General features: G+C 40.1%; 1 protein-coding gene across 2 annotated transcripts in view; it reads right to left on the reverse strand.

Moving 5' to 3' along the window:
• LOC126334641 (ATP-binding cassette sub-family C member 12-like) overlaps positions 1-24,192 on the reverse strand; it is a 498,524-nt gene that overhangs the window by 409,615 nt on the left and 64,717 nt on the right. For both annotated transcript variants that reach the window (XM_049997082.1, XM_049997083.1), the window contains exon 6: positions 21,165-21,364. In XM_049997082.1, coding sequence (XP_049853039.1) covers positions 21,165-21,364 — 200 coding nt within the window. The remainder of the gene's footprint in view (positions 1-21,164; positions 21,365-24,192) is intronic.

The following is a 24,192-nucleotide window of genomic DNA, read 5'->3' on the forward strand; positions in this document are numbered from 1 at the left end:
TGTGAACTGGAGTGCCCTGGACTTCTGTAATTGCTATGGATTGTTAAGTGCTATTGTGAACAAATCAATTAAGTATTTTGGATGCATTGTGTTATCCTGATATAAAAAAATAAAAATGGTGAAGCGTCATCAAGGAGTGACGTCTCTGGAAACTCATCACGCAGTTAATCCAGAAACAGGTGAGAGAACCAGCAACAACTCCAGTCTACAGCCTCTTTTCACCACCATACTACATCAACAATCAACTCATCAAATTCTGACCTTCCCTTCTTTTGATGAAGCCCCTGAAGAGTGGGAATGGTATGAAACAAGACTGAAGAAACACTTCAAGTTCATGAAATCTCTTTTTCTTTTCTGATCTAACCAGAAAACTGGCGCCATTATCCACTGCTTTGGAAGTATCATTCCTGGAGACATGTGCCTTGTTGATGCAGTTTTACCAGCACCACACACATGCTTGTGAGTGGCTTTCTATCAACGCAAAAAGCAGGTGTCACAATCATATTGCAAGTGGGCAGCTGAATTACAAGGTCTCGGCTGAGCCATTTGGTCAATGCCAAGTATAAGGAATCATATACTAAGGAAATGATCCATGATATGATTATTCATGGTGCACCAGACAGAGAACTCCAGCATGATGCCCTACAGCTTTAGGATCCCTTGTTAGACAAAGTATTAGAACTGGCTCAAATGTTCGATATCTTGCATGCTGCAGGCCAAAGGGGAGAATTGGGTGGAGATTGCAACTGTCCATGCCCGCTCGCCCCATCATCCTGAGGGCCCCTATATGCCCACTGACAACGTGGAGGTTGCCGCCATCCAACCCGATCAGCATCCTGCATGCCCGTCCAATCTCAGCAGAAGCCTAGCCGCTTTTCTTATCAGTGGACCCCACATCATTTTCCATCTTGTCCAGACTGCTACAAACAACATGAAACGGATGACTGCCCAGATCTTTGTGCCTACTGCTCTCTCTATACCTTAGAAGGTCATTTGCCATTGGTGTGTCATTCTGCTAAATCCAGGCCCAAGAAAGACTCTTGTTACACTCCAATGGATGTTAATCAGATTTCTACTATTGAGAATCAGGACACTTCCAATAAATTGTTCCTGGACGTCTCAATTCACAACATGCAACTAAAATTACAGGTCGACATTGGAGCAGCAGCTAGTTTGATCAATTATGCAACTTAAGTACATCTTGGAGCACCCCGTTGCAGGCTTCCTCTCGCTGGCTACTGGCCTACAACAAACTCAGCATTCCTCTTCTGGGCAAGGTCAGTCTTCCTATAACTTACAGAGCATAACATGGATGATCACACACTTGATAGTCAACAGTGGTTCTACCACCAACCTTTTCGGTCTCAGCACCTTTTGTGCCTTTGGATTTTCCTTCAAGGACTCTGTCAATCTGATTTCTGACAAAGTTCCATTTGCTGGCCTGGCAGAGCCTTGTCATGAATACCAAGATATCTTCCATGAGGAATTGGGTAAAGGATGCAGTTTTCTGGCACATGTTTCCCTGGTGCCTGATGTACATCCTCGTTATATTCGTGCCTGTCTGGTCCCTATCACTTTCTGCGATCTTGTCAAGAAAGAACATTGTCTCACTGCAGAGGGTGTCCTTGAACCCATATCCTTCTGTCATCATCATCAGGAAACCATCCAGAAAACTTCATTTGTATGGTGATTTTCAAGTGGCCATCAACTCCCAATAGGAAATCAACACATATTCACTACCTCGTACAGAAGAAATATTGGCGAGACCCCATGATGGCAAATATTTCTCCAAGATTGATTTAGTGGAGGTGTATCTGCAGTTACCCTTGGATGATGCTTCTCAGGAGTTCCTCACACTCATTACTCCATATGGCCTGTATTGCCTAAAGCGCCTCATGTATGGCATTGCTAGTGCAACAGCCATTTTCCAGTGGTTTCTTGAACAATTGGTCAACTCCATCAAAGGCTGTGCCAACTATCTTGATGATGTGATTGTTACAGGACGCACAATGGATGACCACCTCCAACATTTAACAACTCTTCCAGGTGCTCTGTAACAATAACTTCTGCTGTCACAAAGACAAATGCTGCTCTTTCCAGGAGGAAATTGAATATCTGTGACACAAGATTTCCAGCAAAGGAATCAAGCCACTAGATCATCACTTCCAAGTCATCATTCAGCAGCCTAGATCCACCACTCTCATGCAACTGCTGTCCTTTCTGGGTAATGTGTCATACTACCAGAAGTTTCTTCCTACGGCAGCGACAACGATGGCTGTTCTTTCCCACCTTTGTAAAAAAGGGGTGCCCTTCACTTGGTCTCAGTCTTGTGAAACTTCCATCCAGACCTTGAAATCACAACTGTGTACAGCCCTGTGCCTGCCCATTTTGACCTATGGCAGCAACTGGTCACAGATGTACTGGAGGCGGGTGTTGGGGAAGTGCTGGTGCATCAATTTCCTGATGGCCCCAAGTGCCCTAGTGCGTACACCTCTAAAACTTTTTCAGACATTCAGAAAAAGTATTCCCAGATCGAAAAATAGGCCCTTGCCATTGTCTTTGAACTCAAGAAATTTTAAATTTTCTGTATGGGACTAAGTTCCACTTGGTAATGGATCAGAAACCTCTCGTCACTTTGTTTAACCTTGCCTCCAAAATTTCGGAATGGACAGCTCGTTGTTTGCAGCACTAGGTGCTGTTCCTGACTCATTATCAATATGACATTCACTTTCGGCATGCTTCAGAACATGCTAATGCAGTTGTCCTCTCATGCCTTCCCTGGAGCCACGATCATGAATCTGACGAAGAAGAGCTTCTCTGTTTTCAAATCAATGACACAGTCCAAACAGTGGTGGACTCCTTCCCGCTGACTAGTTCCACAGTTGCTGAGGCCACAGGTCAGGATCCTGATCGCCAGTGAGTCTGCAGTAGCATTCTCCATGGACGGCCAGAGAGGCAGCCAACTCACTCTTCTCCCACCTGCGGGCACTACTTTACTATGTGCCACCAGCTCATCACTATCAGCGGAGTAGTGTTCCTGCTCGCTGAGGATGGACAACCACAGGTGATTATTCCAGATACACTGTGCTCCAAGGTCCTGCAACTGCTTCATGAGGCCCATTGAGGCATCACCCGCTGAAGCTCCTGGGTCACAATTATTTGTACTGGCCTGGCATGAACTGTGACATTGAAGAGATGGTCCATGCCGGCCCAGCTTTTCAGCGCCAGCAGGTGGCGCCACGTCATACTTTTTCTTCTAGGTCCCCCCTGCTCTTGCCTATGGGAACATTTACACCTCAATTCCACTGGTCCGCTTTTTGATAAATGCACCTCATTATGGTGGATGCTTATTCCTGTATGTCATCCATTGTTCTTCCATGACCACGTGCATTACTGTGTCTGCCTTAGAACTGAAGGCCTATCACTGTGAATAAATCATTTAAATATTTTGGATGTATTGTGTTATCCTGATATAACACAACCACCTAAACGAAGGGTAGAGGAAGTGTTCCATAGAATTACCATCCAGTATCATTGACATTCATTTGTTGTAGAATATTAGAACATATTTTGACCTCACTAAATAATGAGGTGTTTGAAATGATGACATTACAACTGGTGTTCCTTATAATGGCGAACTTCACATTGTTGTGCTATCTGTATCCAAGCATTTTACATCTGATGATGGTGCATGAAGTACTGAAACCTGTCATGTGTTAATAAAAGTACTTTGTGACTAAGATTCGACACTCCAGGTAGGAGTATTCACAATTGTGCCTGTCTGCAACTTAATGTGTCATCTTTACAATAAAGCCCAATTTTTCACATTGTTGTTGTTTTTTTAAATATTACTTTAATGAGATACCTTATACAGAATGACCCCTTCCATGACAACAGCATGGATTCTGAAAACATCAGTCATTGCAAATAAAATCTCATTTTTCTCTGATGACGTTGTAAAAGCCTTTGATCTAAGTAATCAGATAGAAACAGTATTTCTTGACTTGGAAATGATTCAACACAGAGTCACACAAAGGTTTATTAATCCTTTCTCAGGCACATTTTTTGTAGCAACTCAGCGGAGATAATTTTTTGCTACCATATTAGAATCGTGACCAACTGACTATATTTATTTTTTGATCATTTCATTTTTGTGATTTAGCATAAAAAACTATGGTGGTACATATATCACCACAGCACTTTTGTAATGTATTAAAACTATGGTGATAATTGGATTTCCCACTTCACTGTTGTGAGTCATTATGTGTTGGCATTACATGTAAAAAAATAATGAATGATGTTTTCTGTTATTATTTTGTTTTCTGTCACTTTATTTAAAATTAATTGTTACCTATATCAAAGCTTACTTACCACAATGTGAAAACACTTCTTGAAACTTTATTATGCACTCAAGGTGTGAGCCTGATACAGGTCACGATAACATTTATTCCAGAAGTGAAGCAATGTGTGCCAACAACAGTAGTCATCCCACGACAAACAGAAACTGATTGTTTCATACACCTGGTCCATTATACTATCAGAAGATGTCAGGCATAGATAGAGGTGGCAAAGCATATTCCCAAAAGTTTGCAATACCCCTAGGTTGATGGTAAGTATGCTTCCCAAAGACCACAAATGACAGATTAATTTTGTGGTAAGTATACTTCTCACGCCCCTTCCAGAAACTACTTCCCAATAAACAACAAAACACCATTGTTGGGTGGGATATATACTTCCCACAGTCCTGAAAGCTATATTTTACAACAAACAGAGACTGCAGCTGGTGCAGCAGACTGCCACTAGATGCCAGGAGCATACAGAAGTGGTAACACATATTCCCATAAATGCTGTAGAGAAATACTTTTAGTGTGAAGTACATCCCCCAAGGCCCATGAAAGGGTTAATGAAAGTACAATACACAAGATATCAAATGAAATTTGTCATACACACACACAAACACAGTGAATACTAGTGCCACCACACAACCAAAGATGACCGAAGCCAGAAGTTATCAGTAGTGAAAATTACTAAACAATGCGTAAGGTAGCACTAACTGAGATTAATGAGCACAGGTTAACATGAGATCATTCACTCTGTATCTGCTTCTGATGTGACTATTACACCAGAGAGAAGTCAAATAAATGTAAGTGAACCAAATGGGATATGCAGGAGGGTGCCATAAATACTAATTGTTTGGTATGATACTAATAGAGAATGCAGTTAGTTATAGTGGTTATGTATGATGATTTGATCATAGACAAAGACAGTCATTACCAGTATGATAGACCTGTGCTGACTCAAGTGTAGTCAATGAAATTCAGCAAGAAGTAGCTGGTGGTTACCATTGCAGGCCACTAGGTGACTGCAGTTCAGTGCATCACTCAAGGTGAGCCTCTGTTGACCTCTACCAGCCAACAGAGGAAATATAGGTGCTGGCATACCAATCTCAGCAGCAGACACTGCACTGCATGAGGGAAGCAGGCGGCAGTGTCGAAGAATGGCATATGCTTAATCAGCCAACTGTAGTTAATCCTCGCATGATGATGAGGTATGAGGAAGTAATTGTAATTGTAAGTCCTGCAGCTGTTAAAGTAACCGCAATGTCCAGAGCACTAAGTCTGGCATAACCTTTGTCATGATCTGAGCACGTAGGTGTTGCCACAGCTGGGATGGGCTCCTGTCACCAAACTCTCATCATAAATGATGCCGTGGATTGCATTTGCTAGTGTATGTGAAAGATGCTCAATGAGGAATGAACAAGCAGAAGTTTATTTGTTACACTCCGGTAGGTTCAGCAATAAGTCACTAATAAGATCAAAAGGGTCTTGCAAATGGTTCACCAAACAAACAAAATTAGTGCCATCATCTACAATACCATCATGTCCAACAAGTTGTCCGCCAAGGTAAACAGCATCACAGTATTGTCCATTTGTATCTCTAGCAGCTTTGTAAGATGACCTGGATGCAGAGCTAGCAGGAAACTCAGTAGGATGCATACCATGCAAGGTTTCAGAGAAGTATCAACCACTGGTGTTGACTGTGCAACAGTGGCATGTATGATGTTCTGATGAAAGTCCAGCACTTGTGTTTTCACAATATGATGCCCAGCACTTAGAGGTCATGTGAAGGAGGGACCTGTATGGCCACACGATGAACACAGAACAGCTGGTGCAGAAGAATCGTGAAACAAGGTGGGTGAAACAAAAGCAGTGGTACCAAGGTGTGCTGCCATGATCTGTGTAGGAGGGGTAGCACATTACCATGAGTGAAACCTGGTACAGAAGCATCGATGACTGGTGCAGATGGATTCGCAAAGGAAGATGGGAAATAGCAATTGAGTTTCAAGTGACAAGGTGAAATCATGCCTGGTACATCGTCTGCCATCTGGGTGGTGGGGCATGTTGGGTAGACACAGGGATGTCCCAGCATGGTTGACTCAAGTGTCCTATTGGCCAGTGTGAAGTGGTCGCATTGAATGGCAAAGTGCTACCAGCAAGAAAGTTGGCATTGAAGGTATGTGAAGAGTGTAATGGCGGACCATACTGAGGAGGGGGTAGCCATGCATGTGGACCCCAAGACTGTACAGCTGAGTTGTCTGTAGTGGAATGAGATAGAAACTTCAGAGACAGGAAACCAAAATTTTGTGCAGAAGGAACTCCCTGGCAAAGATAGATTCCTGTAGCAGTGGTCAGTGAAAGTGTGTGTCGCACCTGGTGCGGTGTGGCAAAGGAGGTTAGAGTCATCTCTTCCAGTGGAGTAAACACTGAAGAAATGAGTATTCTTGTTGTATTAGTTGCACCCATGGAAAATGTTGCACTTCACTATCAAAAGACAATTCTGCAGTAGTGACATTCTGCATTCTTGGGGAGGCTGGAAGTTGAGACTTTGTTTGAGCTGCCATGAAACAGTAATCAGTGACGCATAAATTGAAGCACATTCACATGACTTGTGGTCCCCAATATGGGTTTACTATTGATACTGCCAAGTCTTGGGATAGAAATAATAAACATTTGTGATCAAACACTATTTATTCATGCATGATCACTTGAAAATATGGCGTAACAAGCAGAAACAACAAAAGTCTAAATGTTTTCCAAAGCTCACTGTCTCCAAAGATAGAGCACCCTTTGTTCCAGAGTCATTGGCAATTGATGGTCTTTGACCTTCATACTCACAACACAGAACTGAATCACATTATCTTCACAGTTAAGCAGGCCATTACTAATGTGCAATGCCCCTATACGTTGACTGTCTATGCCATGGTATCTTGACACCAGCAGTACACGTCTTATGACTCCAGCATGCCTGCCCCTCCCTCACTGATGCCATCTCTTGTTGGTGACTCTTGTGTGCTAATGGCTTCTGCTCAAGTCTTCACTATGTCATGTCCATCAATTCAAATAAATGCTATTATGAACAGTAAAACACATAAAATTGTCACATAAGATGGCTCCCCACTGCATCATAAATTTATGTCTTGTTAGGAGAGTAAACAATGAAGTTTTACGAGCAGGCATTGTTTGACCATTGGACAGTAACTATTCTTCCCTCATACATTCAGTCTCCAAGAAGGATGTCACAGTGTACCTCTGCAGTGACTGTCATCATTTCAACTCATGTACCATAATGGACAATTACCGTATTCCATATATTCAAGACTTTGCCCAACTACTTAGCAGAGCATGCATTTTCAGTGTTTTGGATTGCTGAAAGGTCTATTTACAAATACCTGTGGAACAGAGTGACACACCAAAAACAGCCTTGATCAGCCGCTTTGGTCTTTACAAATTTTGTTACCTGCTATACGGGCTCAAAAACACAGTTCAAACTTGTCAATGTTTCGTAGGATCACTTTTCTTTAACTGATATTATTGCTATGCATACCTAGATGATAGTCTCATGTTCTCCTCCTCTGACGAAGAACATGAGCTACCCCTGGCCATGGTGCAGGTCTTGCTGGTATGTAATAGAGCTGAGATTAGTCACAATAAATTACAACTTCAGTGAACCTCTGTTACCTTTCTTGGTTACACCATCTCCTGCAAGATATACCTCTTCCAGAAGCTTGCGGTGACTGCATTTGTGATCTACCAATCCCAGTTACTTTTTGCAAATTGTGCTGATTTTTAATGACCATCAGTTTCTACAGACACAACCTGCTAGTGGTGGCAGCTATTCAGGCCCCTCTTACTGTTGCTTTAGCTAGCAAACAAACTTCTAGTAATCACTGGGTATAATGGTCTGATGATGTGATGAAAGCTTTCGAGGATCTCAAAACAGCTTTAGAACATGTCATTACTCCTTGCCAGATGCTCACATCTTTATTACAGTGGATGGAAGTGATTTCACAGGAGGTGTAAGTCTTCAACAGCAGATTGGTTGTTTTTGTATGCTGTGCTATATTTTCATGTGATCATACATAAATAAAGAGTGTTTGATTGTAAATGTTGGTTATTTCTATCTAGAGGCTCATAAGTGCTGGTACAAAACCCATAGACTGAACAACATAGAAGAATTTTTTATTAACATTCGTATATGATCTATAGGTGAAGGATTGAAAATACATCAAAATATCTTAATAAATCACAATGATACATTCATCATTACAGTGACTATTGATAATGCAGAAATGAAACAGTCTGAAAAGTTTTAAGAGAAGGTATCTGATATTTTAGAATTAAGTCAGCATTTGTTTTCTTGAATACCTCAGCTAAAGCACTATCATTTTTGTAGAGGTGGGTCAGTCTATATTTTTGTAGGGTCACTTAGGCTAATTGGCTGAGTCTGTGATTGGCAGTGACATCTGCATCTTATTTTTCTAAATTTTGTGACTCTTCAGAGACATCAGGGATCTAGTTGCTATGGCAGTTTTGGGGGTGAGAAGGGGAGGGGAGGAAGGATGTTGGCAGTTTTTACACCAGCAGGAAATCAGAACCACTTCTTTGGCTCCATGTTCATGAAGCTTGTAAATCAACAAACATCACTATCTTCTGGTCCTATAGCCCATTGAGGTATCTTGAGGTGAGGGAGTGAAGGAATATGCCTTTGAAATCTCTCTTATGTCCTTTTTTAGCTTTAATCTTCCCAGATTTCTTTCTTTTTATGGCATATTGTGTGTTACTCTCAAGGAGGAAGCCATACACATATCTAGCTGATATGACTCATATTTGGGAGGTTGCTTGTGTACAACCTAAAATAAAAGACTCTAAGACATTTTGCTCAAAAACCTTATTTTTAAGAAAAGCACCCTTACATTTCATGGCATGCAGTAGACTCAAAATTGATGGTATTGATAGATAATGGAAAACTGAGTATTTTTCATCATTGAATATGTTGCCTGCAAATGTATATTTTCCTAGAAATCAATGAAAGAAACTTTTTTGACTTCAGCTTACATATCCGCAGTTGTGGCAGGGAGCCTTAGGGGTGACAGGGAGCTTCGGTGACATTCAAACTATGGAATGACACAGCCCTTAATGACAAAATTCCAGAACGTTGATGCCGGGGATAAAATTTCTGTCTTTTCATAAATCATGTGATGTCCTGTATTCATACAGTGTTCCACAATTGCCAACTTTTCCATTTGATGAAGGCATGTATGACGCTGATGTTCATCACAGCATTCTTGTACTGTGTGTCTCACTTGGAGTTGATAGTATTTAGTCATTTGATAAACCTAGTGTGGAATTTGCACAACATGATCTGGCAGCAAACCTGTGAAGACTATTTACAACATATCTGCTGGGAAAGCTTGAAGAATCACATTCAGCACCTTTACAGGGAGGAGATGGTGAAGAACATATGTGAGTTTGACAAGTTATGTCACAAAAGAGATAGATTGTTAAGCAGCCTTGCATTTTTACTGAGATGTCAAGACAAGCAAACCATCTCTATGTTTGCTAAATTTAAACATTGTATAAATTCTGCAGCTGCCATTAGAATTAAATGACAGGTGAGTGCAGCACTTTTGAGAGAATGGTTGCACTATACACATCAGGAATTGTGCTTGGTGTACAGACAATTACTAATGCTCCATCTGAAGATTCAGTGAGCTTTTCAGTGGTATCCTGGAATTGGGTAGACAGCACCACTTGAGCAGTGGCTGACTGGACTGAATGACAACCTAAGTTTCATCAAATGACTAAATACGATAGACTCAAAGCCCGAATGCAAGAAGACATACCAAGAAGACATACCATGTTTAATCTCATGGAGAAGACTTTGACACCAGGCACTTTTCCCGTCCGATATGTGATTAGTGAAATAGAGCAGGCTGTTTTGACACTTCCTAAGGATGCTGCCAAAGATATTAGGCATTAGACGTGCCGCATCTTGACTTAAGCTTCCCCTAAGAGGTCCAGTTTTAACATCACCTCAGCTGAAAGAAATACTCCACGAGAATTGAGAGGAGACAAAGACATCACCATCTTACCTGCTGACAAAGGAAATGCTACTGTGCTTATCTCACGCACAGAACATAACAGAACATAACAGAAAGACGTACAAACTGCTCAATGATCCTGAATATAGTAAATTAAAAAGTGATCTGATGGGTAGGTTTTAGAGAAAAACTTTGGAACTCATCAGGAAGAGCTTGAGTCCAGCGCAAGTCACTAATGGTTTGCATCAGCAGACTGCAGTTCCTCCTAGACTCCATGGCCTACCCAAGATCCATCAGAACGGGGTGCCTCTCCATCCCATTGTAAGTAACATAGGAGCACCTACTTATTTTGTTGCCAAATATCTGATATCACTGTTGGGACCTCTCGTAGGCAAGTGCAACCATCATATTTGAAACTCTGAAGGTTTCATAGGTCGCCTGAAAACTCTTAGATTACAATCATCAGATCTCTTAGTAAGTTTCAATGTTGTGTCTTTTTTATTTACAAAGGCGCCCTTGCATGACTCTTTGGAGTTCATTAGCAACAAGTTTGAGGATGACATAGTAGTATTATTTAAACACGTGGCTTACTTCAACATATTTATTTCATGACAAATATTTTGAAAAAGTGGACAGGGCCACCATGGGAAGCCCTCTATCTCCTGTGGCGGCCAATTATTTTATGGGAGACTTTGAAGAAAAAGCACTACCGTTAGCCACTCTCAAACCTTCTTGTTTTCTGCGGTATGTGGATGACACATTTGCCGTGTGGCCACATGGACTTGATACTCTACCTACACATATTCAGCATTTGAATTCAGCCCATCCAAATATAAACTTCACAACAGAAGTGGAAAAGATGGTATTTTATCTTTTCTTGATGTTTTTCTACAAAGGAAAGCAGACGGAACCTTTGGACACAGCATCTACCGCAAGCCGACGTAGACAGATCTATATCTGCAGGCCACAAGCTGCCATTATCCTGCACAATGTGGTAGTGCATTGTGAACGTTAGTTCATAGAGCACATGTGGTACCTGATCCTGAAAGCCTGTTGAGTGAAATACAACATTTGAAGACAGTGTTCCGACAAAACGGTTATTCTGAGAGACATATCCGTAATGCATTCAGGCCCAGGCAAGTTCAATCTATGGAGCAGACTGAAGATAGAAAGACAGCCACTGCTTTGGCTTCTTTGCCATATTTTGGTGCCATGTCATCAAGAATCAGAAGAGTTCTTGGAAGATGTAAAAATTAAGTTTTTTTTCCAACCATCTGCAAAACTGAGAAACCTCTTTGGTTTGGTTAAGGATGATCTTGCCCTGAGGAAATGTGGTGTGTACAAGATTCCTTGTCAATGTGGGGCAGTGTATATAGGCCAGACATGCTGCACTATACAAGAACACTGCAGTGAACTTAGCATCATACATGCCTCCGTTAAGCGGTAAAGTCGGCAATTGTGGAACACTGTCTGAATACATGACATCACAAAGATTTATGAAAAGATGGAAATTTTATTCCTGGCACCATCTTTCTGGAATTGCAACATACAGCCAATAATGTCATCAACAGGGATGCAGAATTTCAACTGACAGTGGTTACTATTAAATCACAACACGAAAATCAAGATTCTCTGATAACAGACCCATCACAACATTGGGCTAGTACCGTCTTTGGTTAGTAGCAAAATGTGGACCCAAAAGAGAGCTGTTTCAGCAGAGGGCATTTGAATATGGCACCATCTATCTGTAAATCATTGCGCATGTGTGATTTACATGCCTGAGCATTCTTTGTGGGCATGTTCTAGTAATGGGGCATCAGCGTGCAGATACCATCAGTCATACCTAGCCAACAACAAGGTTGAAACAGCTGAAGATGTTGGACAGTTGCTCCGAGGAAATATTGTGGAATTTGCACGTCATGATACAGTGGCAAACCCTTTAAGACTATTTAGAACAAATCCACCAGGAAACCTTAAACATTTATTATTTATAACTGTGTTACAAGTATTTACAGACAAGTTAAGGGAATGCACGAAACACCAATAAAAAGATATTGACATCAGTTGCACAGTAAGACAACTTGGTGATGCAATTACTGTACATGTACACTGATGAGCCAGAACATTATCACCACCTACTTAATAGTTGCTATGTCTACCTTTGGCATGGATAACAGTGGCGATGTGTGGTGGCATGGAAGTAATGAGGGAGTTGGCACCACAGCTGCACACACAAGTCACCTAATTCCCATAAACTCCTGGGAGGGGGGGGAGGGGGGCAAAAACCTCTGACACTATGTTCAGTCGCACTGCAGATGTGTTCAATTGGATTCAGATCTGGCAAGTTGGGGGCCCAGTATGTCAATTGGAACTCACCACTGTGTTCCTTGAACCAATTCATCACACATATGGCCTTGTGGCGTGGTGCATTATCCTACTGACATTGGGAAACATGATCATCATGAAGGGTTGTATGTAGCCTCTAACTAGTGTACAATACTCTTTGGCCATCATGGTGTTCTGCACAATCTCCAATGGACCCATGGATGCCCATGTGAATGTTTCCCAGAGCACAATGGTGCCACCACTGGCTTGTTGCTGTCCAGCAGTACCGACAAGTTCCCTACAACCCCCCTCCCATTGGTATGATGAAGAAGGTATCGGGATTCATGAGACCGTGCAACACTCTGCCTTTGTGCCAATGTCTTGTGCCAATGGTCACCTGCTCATTTCAGTCATAGTCGTGGTGTTAACATTGGCACAAGTATGGGTCATCGTCTGTGGAGACCCAGTGTTTGGAGTGCTTGGTGCACTGCGTGTTCAGACACACTTGTTCTCTGCCGAGCATTAAAGTCTTAGATTAGTTCCATCACAGTTTGCCTCCTGTCCTGTTTTGCCAGACTGCCCAGCCTATGGTGTGTGACATCTGTAATTAGGGGTGGCCGCCTAACCCCACAACGTCTGTATGTGGTTTCATCTTTGTTTCTCTATATGTTGCAGACATTCACCACAGTTCTCCTTAAACACCTGGCAAGTCATTTAGTTTCTAAAATGCTCATTATGAGCCTATGGGGCATCACAATCTGCACTTGGTCCAGCTCATGTAGATCATGTGTCTTCCCCATTCTACACACACACACACACACACAGCACGTTCACTGATACTACATGCACCATGCGTGTATGACTAGCAGCCATTTCTTGCCAGGTGATGCTGCTATCACCTACACAGGTTTATATCAATCTACTATTGATATAAACCTGTCAGTAGTCATAATGTTCTGATTGATCAGCATAAATTATTAAACATCTTCATCTTCTCTTCAGGTATAGGCAGGAATTGCCTGTTACGGTACCCATCTCTGTCAGGATCTTCCTCTGTCTCTTCTCCCATGGCTCTTATAATTTCTTGCCTTTAAGGGAAGTCTCTCACTCTCCATTCTGCGTAGATTTTCATTCCATTTTCTTCTGTAATCTTGAATTTTATCATTGAGGCTAAAGATTTGCAATTCTTCTCTAATATATTGATTTCTTAGCCTTTCTTCTCTTGTGCCACCTATAACACCTGTAAGGAATTTCACTTCTCGTGCCTGCATCTGGCTTTATTTCTCTTTGGTAATCACCTAGGTCACGCATCCATAGAGCAGTGTGGGAACTGTAACACTTTTGTAAATTTTAATTGAATGTGTTTCCTGGTTTTGTATTTTAGGTTTCTGTTAACTGTTCCATATTCCTGGCTGAATTTACTAAGCTTAATTTAAATTTAAATTGTAAGACATTTCCAGGGGCAGATGTGGACTCTGATCACAATCTGTTGGTTATGAACTGTAGATTAAAACTGAAGAAACTGCAAAAACATAGGAATTTAAAGAGATGGGACCTAGATAAACTGAAAGAACCAGAGGTTGTACAGAGTTTCAGGGAGAGCATAAGGAAACAATTGACAGGAATGGGGGAAATAAATACAGTAGGAGAAGAATGGGTAGTTTTGAGGGGTGAAGTAGTGAAGGCAGCAGAGGATAACGTAGGTAAAAAGACGAGTGCTAGAAGAAATCCTTGGGTAACAGAAGAAATACTGAAGTACATTGATGAAAGGAAAAAATATAAAAATGCAGTAAATGAGGCAGGCAAAAAGGAATACAAATGTCTCAAAAATGAGATTGATAGGAAGTGCAAAATGACTAAGCAGGGATGGCTAGAGGACAGATGTAAGAATGTAGAGGCTTATCTCACCAGGCGTAAGATGGATACTGCCTACAGTAAAATTAAAGAGACCTTTGGAGAAAAGAGAACCACTTGCATGAATATCAAGAGCTCAGATGGAAACCCAGTTCTAAGCAAAGAAGGGAAAGCAGAAAGGTGGAAGGAGTGTATAGAGGGTCTATACAAGGGAGATGTACTTGAGGACAATATTATGCAAATGGAAGAGGATGTAGATGAAGATGAAATGGGAGATATGATACTGCATGAAGAGTTTGATAGAGCACTGAAAAACCTGAGTCGAAACAAGCCCCCTGGAGTAGACAACATTCCATTGGAACTACTGACAGCCTTGGGAGAGCCAGTCCTGACAAAACTCTACCATCTGGTGAGCAAGATGTATGAGACAGGTGAAATACCCTCAGACTTCAAGAAGAATATAATAATTCCGATCCCAAAGAAAGCATGTGCTGACAGATGTGAAAATTACCGAACTATCAGTTTAATAAGTTACGGATGCAAAATACTAAAGCGTATTCTCTACAGACGAATGGAAAAACTGGTAGAAGCCAGCCTCGGAGAAGATCAGTTTGGATTCCGTAGAAATGTTGGAACACGTGAGGCAATACTAACCTTACGACTTATCTTAGAAGCTAGATTAAGGAAAGGCAAACCTACATTTCTAGCATTTGTAGACTTAGAGAAAGCTTTTGACAATGTTGACTAAAATACTCTCTTTCAAATTCTGAAGGTGGCAGGGGTAAAATACAGGGAGCGAAAGGCTATTTACAATTTGTACAGAAACCATATGGCAGTTATAAGAGTCGAAGGACACGAAAGGGAAGCAGTGGTTGGGAAGGGAATGAGACAGGGTTGTAGCCTATCCCCGATGTTATTCAATCTGTATATTGAGCAAGCATTGAAGGAAACAAAAGAAAAATTCAGAGTTGATATTAAAATCCATGGAGAAGAAATAAAAACTTTGAGGTTCGCCTATGACATTGTAATTCAGTCAGACACAGCAAAGGACTTGGAAGAGCAGCTGAATGGAATGGACAGTATCTTGAAAGGAGGGTATAAGATGAACATCAACAAAAGCAAAAGGAGGATAATGGAATGTAGTCGAATTAAGTCAGGTGATGCTGAGGGAATTAGATTAGGAAGTGAGACACTTAAAGTAGTAAAGGAGTTTTGCTATGTTGGGAGCAAAATAACTGATGATGGTTGAAGTAGAGATGATATAAAATGTAGACTGGCAATGGCAAGGAAAGCGGTTCTGAGGAAGAGAAATTTGTTAACATTTGTTCCTAAACCTCTGTCTTACCATTATGTAATCTATCTGAAACCTGTCAGTATCTCCAGGCTTCTTCCATGTATACAACCTCCTTTTATAATTCTTGAACCAAGTGTTAGCTATGATTAAGTTGTGCTCTGTACAGAATTCTATCAGGCGTCTTCCTCTTTCATTTCTTACCCCCAATCCATATTCACCTACTACGTTTCCTTCTCTTCGTTTTCCTACTGTCGAATTCCAGGCACCCATGACTATTAAATTTTCGTCTTCCTTCACTATCTGAATAATTTCTTTTATTTCATCATACATTTCTTCAATTACTTCGTAATCTGCAGAGCTAGTTGGCATATAAACTTGTACTACTGTAGTAGGAATGGGCTTTGTGTGTATATATATATAAATAAAATAGAAAGAAACTTCCACATGGGAAAAATATATTAAAAACAGAGGTTCCAAGACTTACCAAGCGGGAAAGTGCCGGTAGACAGGCACATGAACAAAACACACAAACACACACACAGAATTACTAGCTTTCGCAACCGATGGTTGCTTCTTCAGGAAGGAGAGGGAAAGACGAAAGGATGTGGGTTTTAAGGGAGCGGGTAAGGAGACATTCCAATCCCGGGAGCGGAAAGACTTCCCTTAGGGGAAAAAAAGGACAGGTGTACACTCGCACACACACACACACACACACACACACACACACACATATCCATCCACACATACACAGACACAAGCAGACACAAGCAGAAATATGTCTGCTTGTGTCTGTGTATGTGCGGATGGATATGTGTGTATGTGTGGATGGATATGTGTGTGTGTGTGTGTGTGTGTGTGTGTGCGAGTGTACACCTGTCCTTTTTTTCCCCTAAGGGAAGTCTTTCCGCTCCCGGGATTGGAATGACTCCTTACCCTCTCCCTTAAAACCCACATCCTTTCGTCTTTCCCTCTCCTTCCTGAAGAAGCAACCATCGGTTGCGAAAGCTAGTAATTCTGTGTGTGTGTTCGTGTGTTTTGTTCATGTGCCTGTCTACCGGCGCTTTCCCGCTTGGTAAGTCTTGGAATCTTTGTTTTTAATATATATATATATATATGTGTGTGTGTGTGTGTGTGTGTGTGTATGTGTGTGTGTGTGTGTGCCAGTGTACACCTGTCCTTTTTTTCCCCTAAGGGAAGTCTTTCCGCTACCGGGATTGGAATGACTCCTTACCCTCTCCCTTAAAACCCACATCCTTTCGTCTTTCCCTCTCCTTCCTGAAGAAGCAACCATCGGTTGCGAAAGCTAGTAATTCTGTGTGTGTGTTTGTGTGTTTTGTTCATGTGCCTGTCTGCCGGCGCTTTCCCGCTTGGTAAGTCTTGGAATCTTTGTTTTTAATATATTTTTCCCATGTGGAAGTTTCTTTCTATTTTTTATATATATATAAATATAAACAAAGATGATGTGACTTACCAAACGAAAGCGCTGGCAGGTTGATAGACGCACAAACAAACACAAACATACACACAAAATTGAAGCTTTCGCAACCAACGGTTGCTTCATCAGGAGAGAGGGAAGGAGAGGGAAAAACAAAAGGATGTGCGTTTGAAGGGAGAGGGTAAGGTGTCATTCCAATCCCGGGAGCAGAAAGATTTACCTTAGGGGAATGCTTGTGTCTGTGTATGTGCAGATGGATATGTGTGTGTGTGCGAGTGTATACCTGTCCTTTTTTCTCCCTAAGGTAAGTCTTTCCGCTCCCGGGATTGGAATGACTCCTTACCCTCTCCTTTAAAACCCACATCCTTTCGTCTTTCCCTCTCTTTCCCTCTTTCCTGATGAAGCAACTGTTGGTTGCGAAAGCTTGAATTTTGTGTGTATGTTTGTGTTTGTTTGTGTGTTTATCAACCTGCCAGTGCTTTCGTTTGGTAAGTCACATCATCTTTGTTTTTAGATACATTTTCCCAAAGATTTTTTGCTTTAAAGTGAGCTGACTAGTCGAGAAAATTAATATGTAAAGTTTATTCCATTCTTCAACTTATATACTCATGTTTTAAGATTCAGTGAGTCTAATTCTTCTGAAGATTTATATTTTTAAAATAGAGAACTCCACAAAAGCATTTAATTGTAAATCAAAATTGAATGTAATATCATTTTGATGAAGGCCCACCACATAAATCAGCAACAATCAACATTACCAATCAATTTCTGTGGTAAATAATAAATTAAATTACAATGGCTGATGGACACAAGACCATCTATAGGGCCATGCCATTTTTAGGGAAGAGAGCCTCAGATTGTTCTCACTCAGCTCTCACTACTGGACCCTCATCATTCCCAGTTTCCAGCCCAAGGCTTGTATAATACTGGCATTCTGGTGTGGGCACAATCATTTGTGACTATCTGACCTGGGTTCTAGCCACCATCTGGAAACCAAAAGGCCACTGGATGCATGGGATTTCTGCTGAGGACCAACTCTGGAGGCGCTGTCCCACAGGTTGCCTTTGGCATGATCACCTGTTCTGTACAATCTGTGGCCCCAACTTCATCAGCCACAACTGCCCCAGTTCTTCATCACCAATGGATCATCCCAAGTCAAGAGATCACATTTTAAATAGTTTCCCTCTTTTTCATGTCAGATTTTGTTCAAGTATAGTATGGGTACAGATATACCTTTAAATGAACTCATGCAAAATTTGAGCTCATAATAAGCAGTATGTTGGAAACTGTGGCCCTATATTTGAGAAGCTCTTGGACAAGGAGGCAGTGAAAGCAAGCAAACCCCAATGTTTGAATCTTTCTTAATAGATAGGAACAGCAAATAGGAACCTCTTTTTTTTAGATCCTCATTAAATCCACATTTTAGATTTAAAAACAAACTTGAGTGGTTTGATTATTATTGTGTTCATAAAAGGAATGCTAACCCACTGGAATTAGACCATGGGCGAAAAACCTGTATTACAGACTCAACAATTTAATTACAATATTTAGAGAGAAATTATGGAAAGATAAATGGAAAGAGTTACAAAGTACCCAATGTAGATGCAACTTTTAACTATTTGTTAAAGATATCTCTTCAGCAGCATGACTAATGTTTTTGTTACATAGAGGAAAAGAGATATAATAAAGGACACCTGAAACTGAAGTGTCTTATGCCAGGAGGAGACAGTTATACTTAATTAAAAGAACATGGAATAAAGAGTCTAAATTCCATTACTGTGTATATCTTAAATACACTTCAGTTATTATCAAGAATGTGACAAATGTATCATTAATGAAGTATAAAACACTATAAAAATAAAGCAAATATGATATGGAGCATTTTTAAACAAGAAAAGAATGAAAAGAAAGAAAAATGAAACTGAGTTCCCAGATAATGTGACACAAATGATGACAACCCCAAATGGCTTCACAGAAATAATCATGCAACATTAAAAAGTAACATGTTGTTTGCATTTGTACAGCACAGCTTTCATTCCACAGTCTTTTTCAATATGTCAATGGAGTATAACATTCAACAGATTGCAGTAACAGTAAAACACTTTTATCACAGTTATCTGTGGGCTGGTTTACAGTTTTGGGAATGCATAGGGTTAAGCAGTGATACAGTGGGCCCGTATGTACTACAGCAACGCTTCCCTCATGGAAGGGTTCTCAGCCCAGCATGCTGATTTTGAAATTTCTCTATCATCAATTGATAATTATTGCAATACGCAAATAATATATGACTTTATTCTAAAGCTACATCATTACAAGATGCTTGACATGCACTAATCATGCTCTCATAATACTGGACACTTGGATGATAAAAACCAATATTGCAAACAATCATATTTTTGTTCACGATATGTACTACCAGTTGCTACAGAGATGATGCTGGAAGACCATACGATATCAGCAAATTAAACTTATTATTTTACGTACTTTCATCTCATGATGATTTTCTTCAGAAAATGTATGCTATTTTCATAAGTGTCTGGCTGAACAAGAAACATATTTTGAGGAGTCCTGCTTGAGTAAAACACAATCTCTAACAATGGAAAGTCCAGACTGGAATATCAACAAGATTATGAAAATGACATATTTGCGATTCAGCATAAAGATGACACATTGAGTTGCAGATAGGCATGACGAAAAGACTGTTATTTATAAGCTTTCAGCCAAAGCCTTGTTCAGAAAGGAAAAACACACACACATTCTCAAAAGCACACACAAGCGCATACACACACACACACACACACACACACACACACACACACACACACACAAAACCACTATCTCTGGCTGTCTGGTCAGAATTTTTGAATCCGGCAGATGAACAGATGATAAGAGATAGCAGTCTCGTGTTTGTGTTTGTGTGTGTGTGTGTGTGTGTGTGTGTGTGTGTGTGGGCCGGCCGTGGTGGTCTTGCGGTTCTAGGCACGCTGTCCGGAACCGCGTGACTGCTACGGTCGCAGGTTCGAATCCTGCCTCGGGCATGGATGTGTGTGCTGTCCTTATGTTAGTTAGGTTTAAGTAGTTCTAAGTTCTAGGGGACTGATGACCACAGCTGTTAAGTCCCATAGTGCTCAGAGCCATTTGAACCATTTGTGTGTGTGTGTGTGTGTGTGTGTGTGTGTGTGTGTGTGTGTGTGTGTGTGTGTGTGAAATGTGCTTGCTTGTGTGAATGTGTGTATATTTTTCTTTTCTGGAGGAGGCTTTGACTGAAAGCTTATATATAGCAGTCTGTTCATTCTGCCTGTCTGCAGCTCCATGTGGCATCTTTAGGTTGAGGTTGTTACACCATAAGTGGGCTTTCCTTGATTCTGCTCAGCAGTATATTTCATTATTTCTTTTTCTGCCTGCCTTCTGCAATACAGAAAACATTATACTGTTTGTCATCTGAAATTTCATTGTTGGTGACATTTATCATGTCAAGCACATAGTTGTTGATATCTATCAACTATCTTTGAATATTTTGTATTCCCTTTAAGCATCCCAGAACACATAAGAATTTTGGCTCAGTGTCACTTGATTGTTCACTATACCTTGACTCTCAATACAACCTCAACATTCGTTCATTCTGGGTATGATCTACACATGCAAAAGGGCCATTAGTCACTAAGTTAAGTTTCTTAGCTCATGTTACATTCACCATGACTGATTCTCCCCTCCATCCTTTCCCATTGACTGGGAAAAATTAACTTTCTTGCTTGTAAGAGACACACTGCATATATATTACTTATTCTTGTTTGATACTGTACCATATAAAAATATCTACATCCTTCTGATATGGTCCATTTACTATTTGTTTCACATTGAGATAATGAACAGACCTGTAGTTCATGCTCCAGCTCCATGAGATAAATATTGATGAGAAAAACTCAGCTAAAGCATAACCAAAAGCAGCATAAATATTAGCAGAAGAAGACTGAAGAGTAGCTGACTCATCTGCCATCAGCCCATTTATGGGTGATTTTGTAGTGGTCTTCTCTGGAATGTTATTTTTGCCAGTTGATGTTATCAAGAAAGAGACCTATGGGAAAAAATATATACTAGAATATAATTTCTGTAGAACAAACAATGATATAAGAGATATATGAGAGAAATATATAAGATATAAGAATATTTTAACTATACAGGAGAAGTGAGTTTTTATCACAGATTACATGGACAAAATTTAACAATCCTGCTACATAACTAAACACAGAATGATGAGCTACATTTTTATGAAGCAAAATTGTATTTTGTTGTAATTTGAAAACAACAGATCCCCATTGATAGTACGGTACTAATGATTGTATTCTTCTGGGTGAATTAGATTCAACAGCAGAAACATCATATCATTACAGTAAGTACAACTTATTTTTGTGAGAAATATAAAATCTGGAGGGAGAAAATATGTATAATTTTTTTGTACATCAAAGGAAATGTAGTAGTTATTCTCACTACAAATTCAAACCCTATTCACATTTGCTTAAATGTATTGTTATGAAAACATTGTGTAAACTGCACAATGACAAGCACTTTAATATTAATTGTTTCTATTCTATGTCTTTGATCAAGAGAACAAATGCAATTTTTATTTTGCCTCATGCATTTTACGACATCACAAGTAATAGTAGTTTACCAAAAAGAAATTTGACATATCATTCAGATCACTAGACTATGAGATGAAACTGAAATTAAACAACACAATACTGCCGACTGGAATCTTGGAAATCAGTAATCAGATTATGATCTGAATTTCCCACACACAATAATTTCTTCACCTTTTGATGGTGCACTTAGATACTTGAATGCATGATGAGTATAACTATCTATATAATAATATTAGGACCACCTTTCGCATGGAAAACCTCTTTTGCAAGGAACTGAGAGTTACTTCAGGAGAATAAAATAGCTTTAATAGTTCCACCAATACAGATAAAATGGCTAAATAATAACCACTTTCAAAATTGTGGAGACCAGCAATAGGGGATTTTTCAGCCTATGGTTCAACACCATCTTGGGGATTTTGAGCTATATTAGTGGTATTGTTATCACCTCAAAAGACTCTGTCTTTGCTGGGAAAAAAATATTTGCACTCCTGAATTACTACTGCCACCTAAAAGATTTCACAGATTTCATCAGTAACATTTGATTTAAGATTGCATTAATAACTTTCACTGAAAACACCCAAATACTCAACATCAACTGTATTACACAGGCTGGAAGATGAAATTGAAGATTGTTCACTTTCTACACATACGCAGGTATCCCATGCATTAGGAAAAGTTACATTTTTCCATTTACTAGTACAAAACAGAGCTAAAGCAACTCACCATCAATTTAATAACACTATTCTCAGAAGTTATTTCTAAATATTTTTCTTATGGGTATGGGGTAATTTGGAAGTTTTAAACCCATTCAAACACTTGCCAAATCAAGTACAATAACTCTGTGCCCTGATGTTCTCTGAAATAAACATTGCAATTGTATTGTCCTGTTATGAATGTTTAATGAAGATCTGAAAGTTGTAAAATTATCTTCAGAGGATGAAATTCTGAGTACTTCTGATAAACACACATAATAATACACACAACTATCCTTCCTTTCAAAATATTAGCTCATTGCTCAGACAAGAAAGAAGGTAAACTGTGGAAGGCTCTAAAGGAGGGACAGGTCACTCAGTTCATAGGATGAGAAGGACTAATATGGTGTAAGGACAGGGTCCCTCTCATCCTATGATGAGAGTATCGTCTTTCTGTCCCAAGCAATGAGGTGACAGTTCTGAAGGCAGGGCTAGTTTTGTGCAGTTTTATGTGTCTACCTGCTGTACTCAGAATTTTGCCTCATAGTTTTCACAAGTGGTTTGCATATTTTTACACACAATATTGCGTCCTGCCAACTGTTGGATTTTAAATTTTGTTTACAGTGCCTCCTTCACTGGAATACGCTCCATGTAGGCTGCAGTTGCATTTTGTTTATTTGCATCCCACAGGTCTATAATACTGGTGCCCAGTCATTACCTACTACTACTTCCTCATTAGTTATGCGATCTACCCATCTAATCTTCAGCATTCTTCTGTAGCACCACATTTCAAAAGCTTCAATTCTCTTCTTGTCCAAACTATTTATCGTCCATGTTTCACTTCCATACATGGCTACACTCCATACAAATACTTTCAGAAAAGACTTCCTGACACTTAAATCTATACTCGATGTTAACAAATTAGTCTTCTTCAGAAACGCTTTCCTTGCCATTGCCAGTCTACATTTTATATCCTCTATACTTCGACCATCATCAGTTATTTTGCTCCCCAAATAGCAAAACTCCTTTACTACTTTAAGTGTCTCATTTCCTAATCTAATTCCCTCAGCATCACCCGACTTAATTCAACTACATTCCATTATCCTCATTTTGCTTAGTTGATGTTCATCTTATATACTCCTCTCAAGACACTGTCCATTCCATTCAACTGCTCTTACAAGTCCTTTGCTGTCTCTGACCGAATTACAATGTCATCGGCGAAGTTTTTATTTCTTCTCCATGAATTTTAATACCTACTCCGAATTTTTCTTTTGTTTCCTTTACTGCTTGCTCAATATGCAGCATGAATAACATCGGTGAGAGGCTACAACCCTGTCTCACTCACTTTCCAACCACTGCTTCCCTTTCATGTCCCTCGACTCTTATAACTGCCATCTGGTTTCTGTACAAATTGTAAATAGCCTTTCGCTCCCTGTATTTTACCCCTGCCACCTTCAGACTTTGAAAGAGAGTATTCCAGTCAACATTGTCAAAAGCTTTCTCTAAGTCTACAAATGCTAGAAACGGAGGTTTGCCTTTCCTTAATCTTTCTTCTAAGATAAGTCGTAAGG

Source organism: Schistocerca gregaria, chromosome 2, assembly GCF_023897955.1.
Source record: "Schistocerca gregaria isolate iqSchGreg1 chromosome 2, iqSchGreg1.2, whole genome shotgun sequence".
Taxonomy (NCBI): domain Eukaryota; kingdom Metazoa; phylum Arthropoda; class Insecta; order Orthoptera; family Acrididae; genus Schistocerca; species Schistocerca gregaria.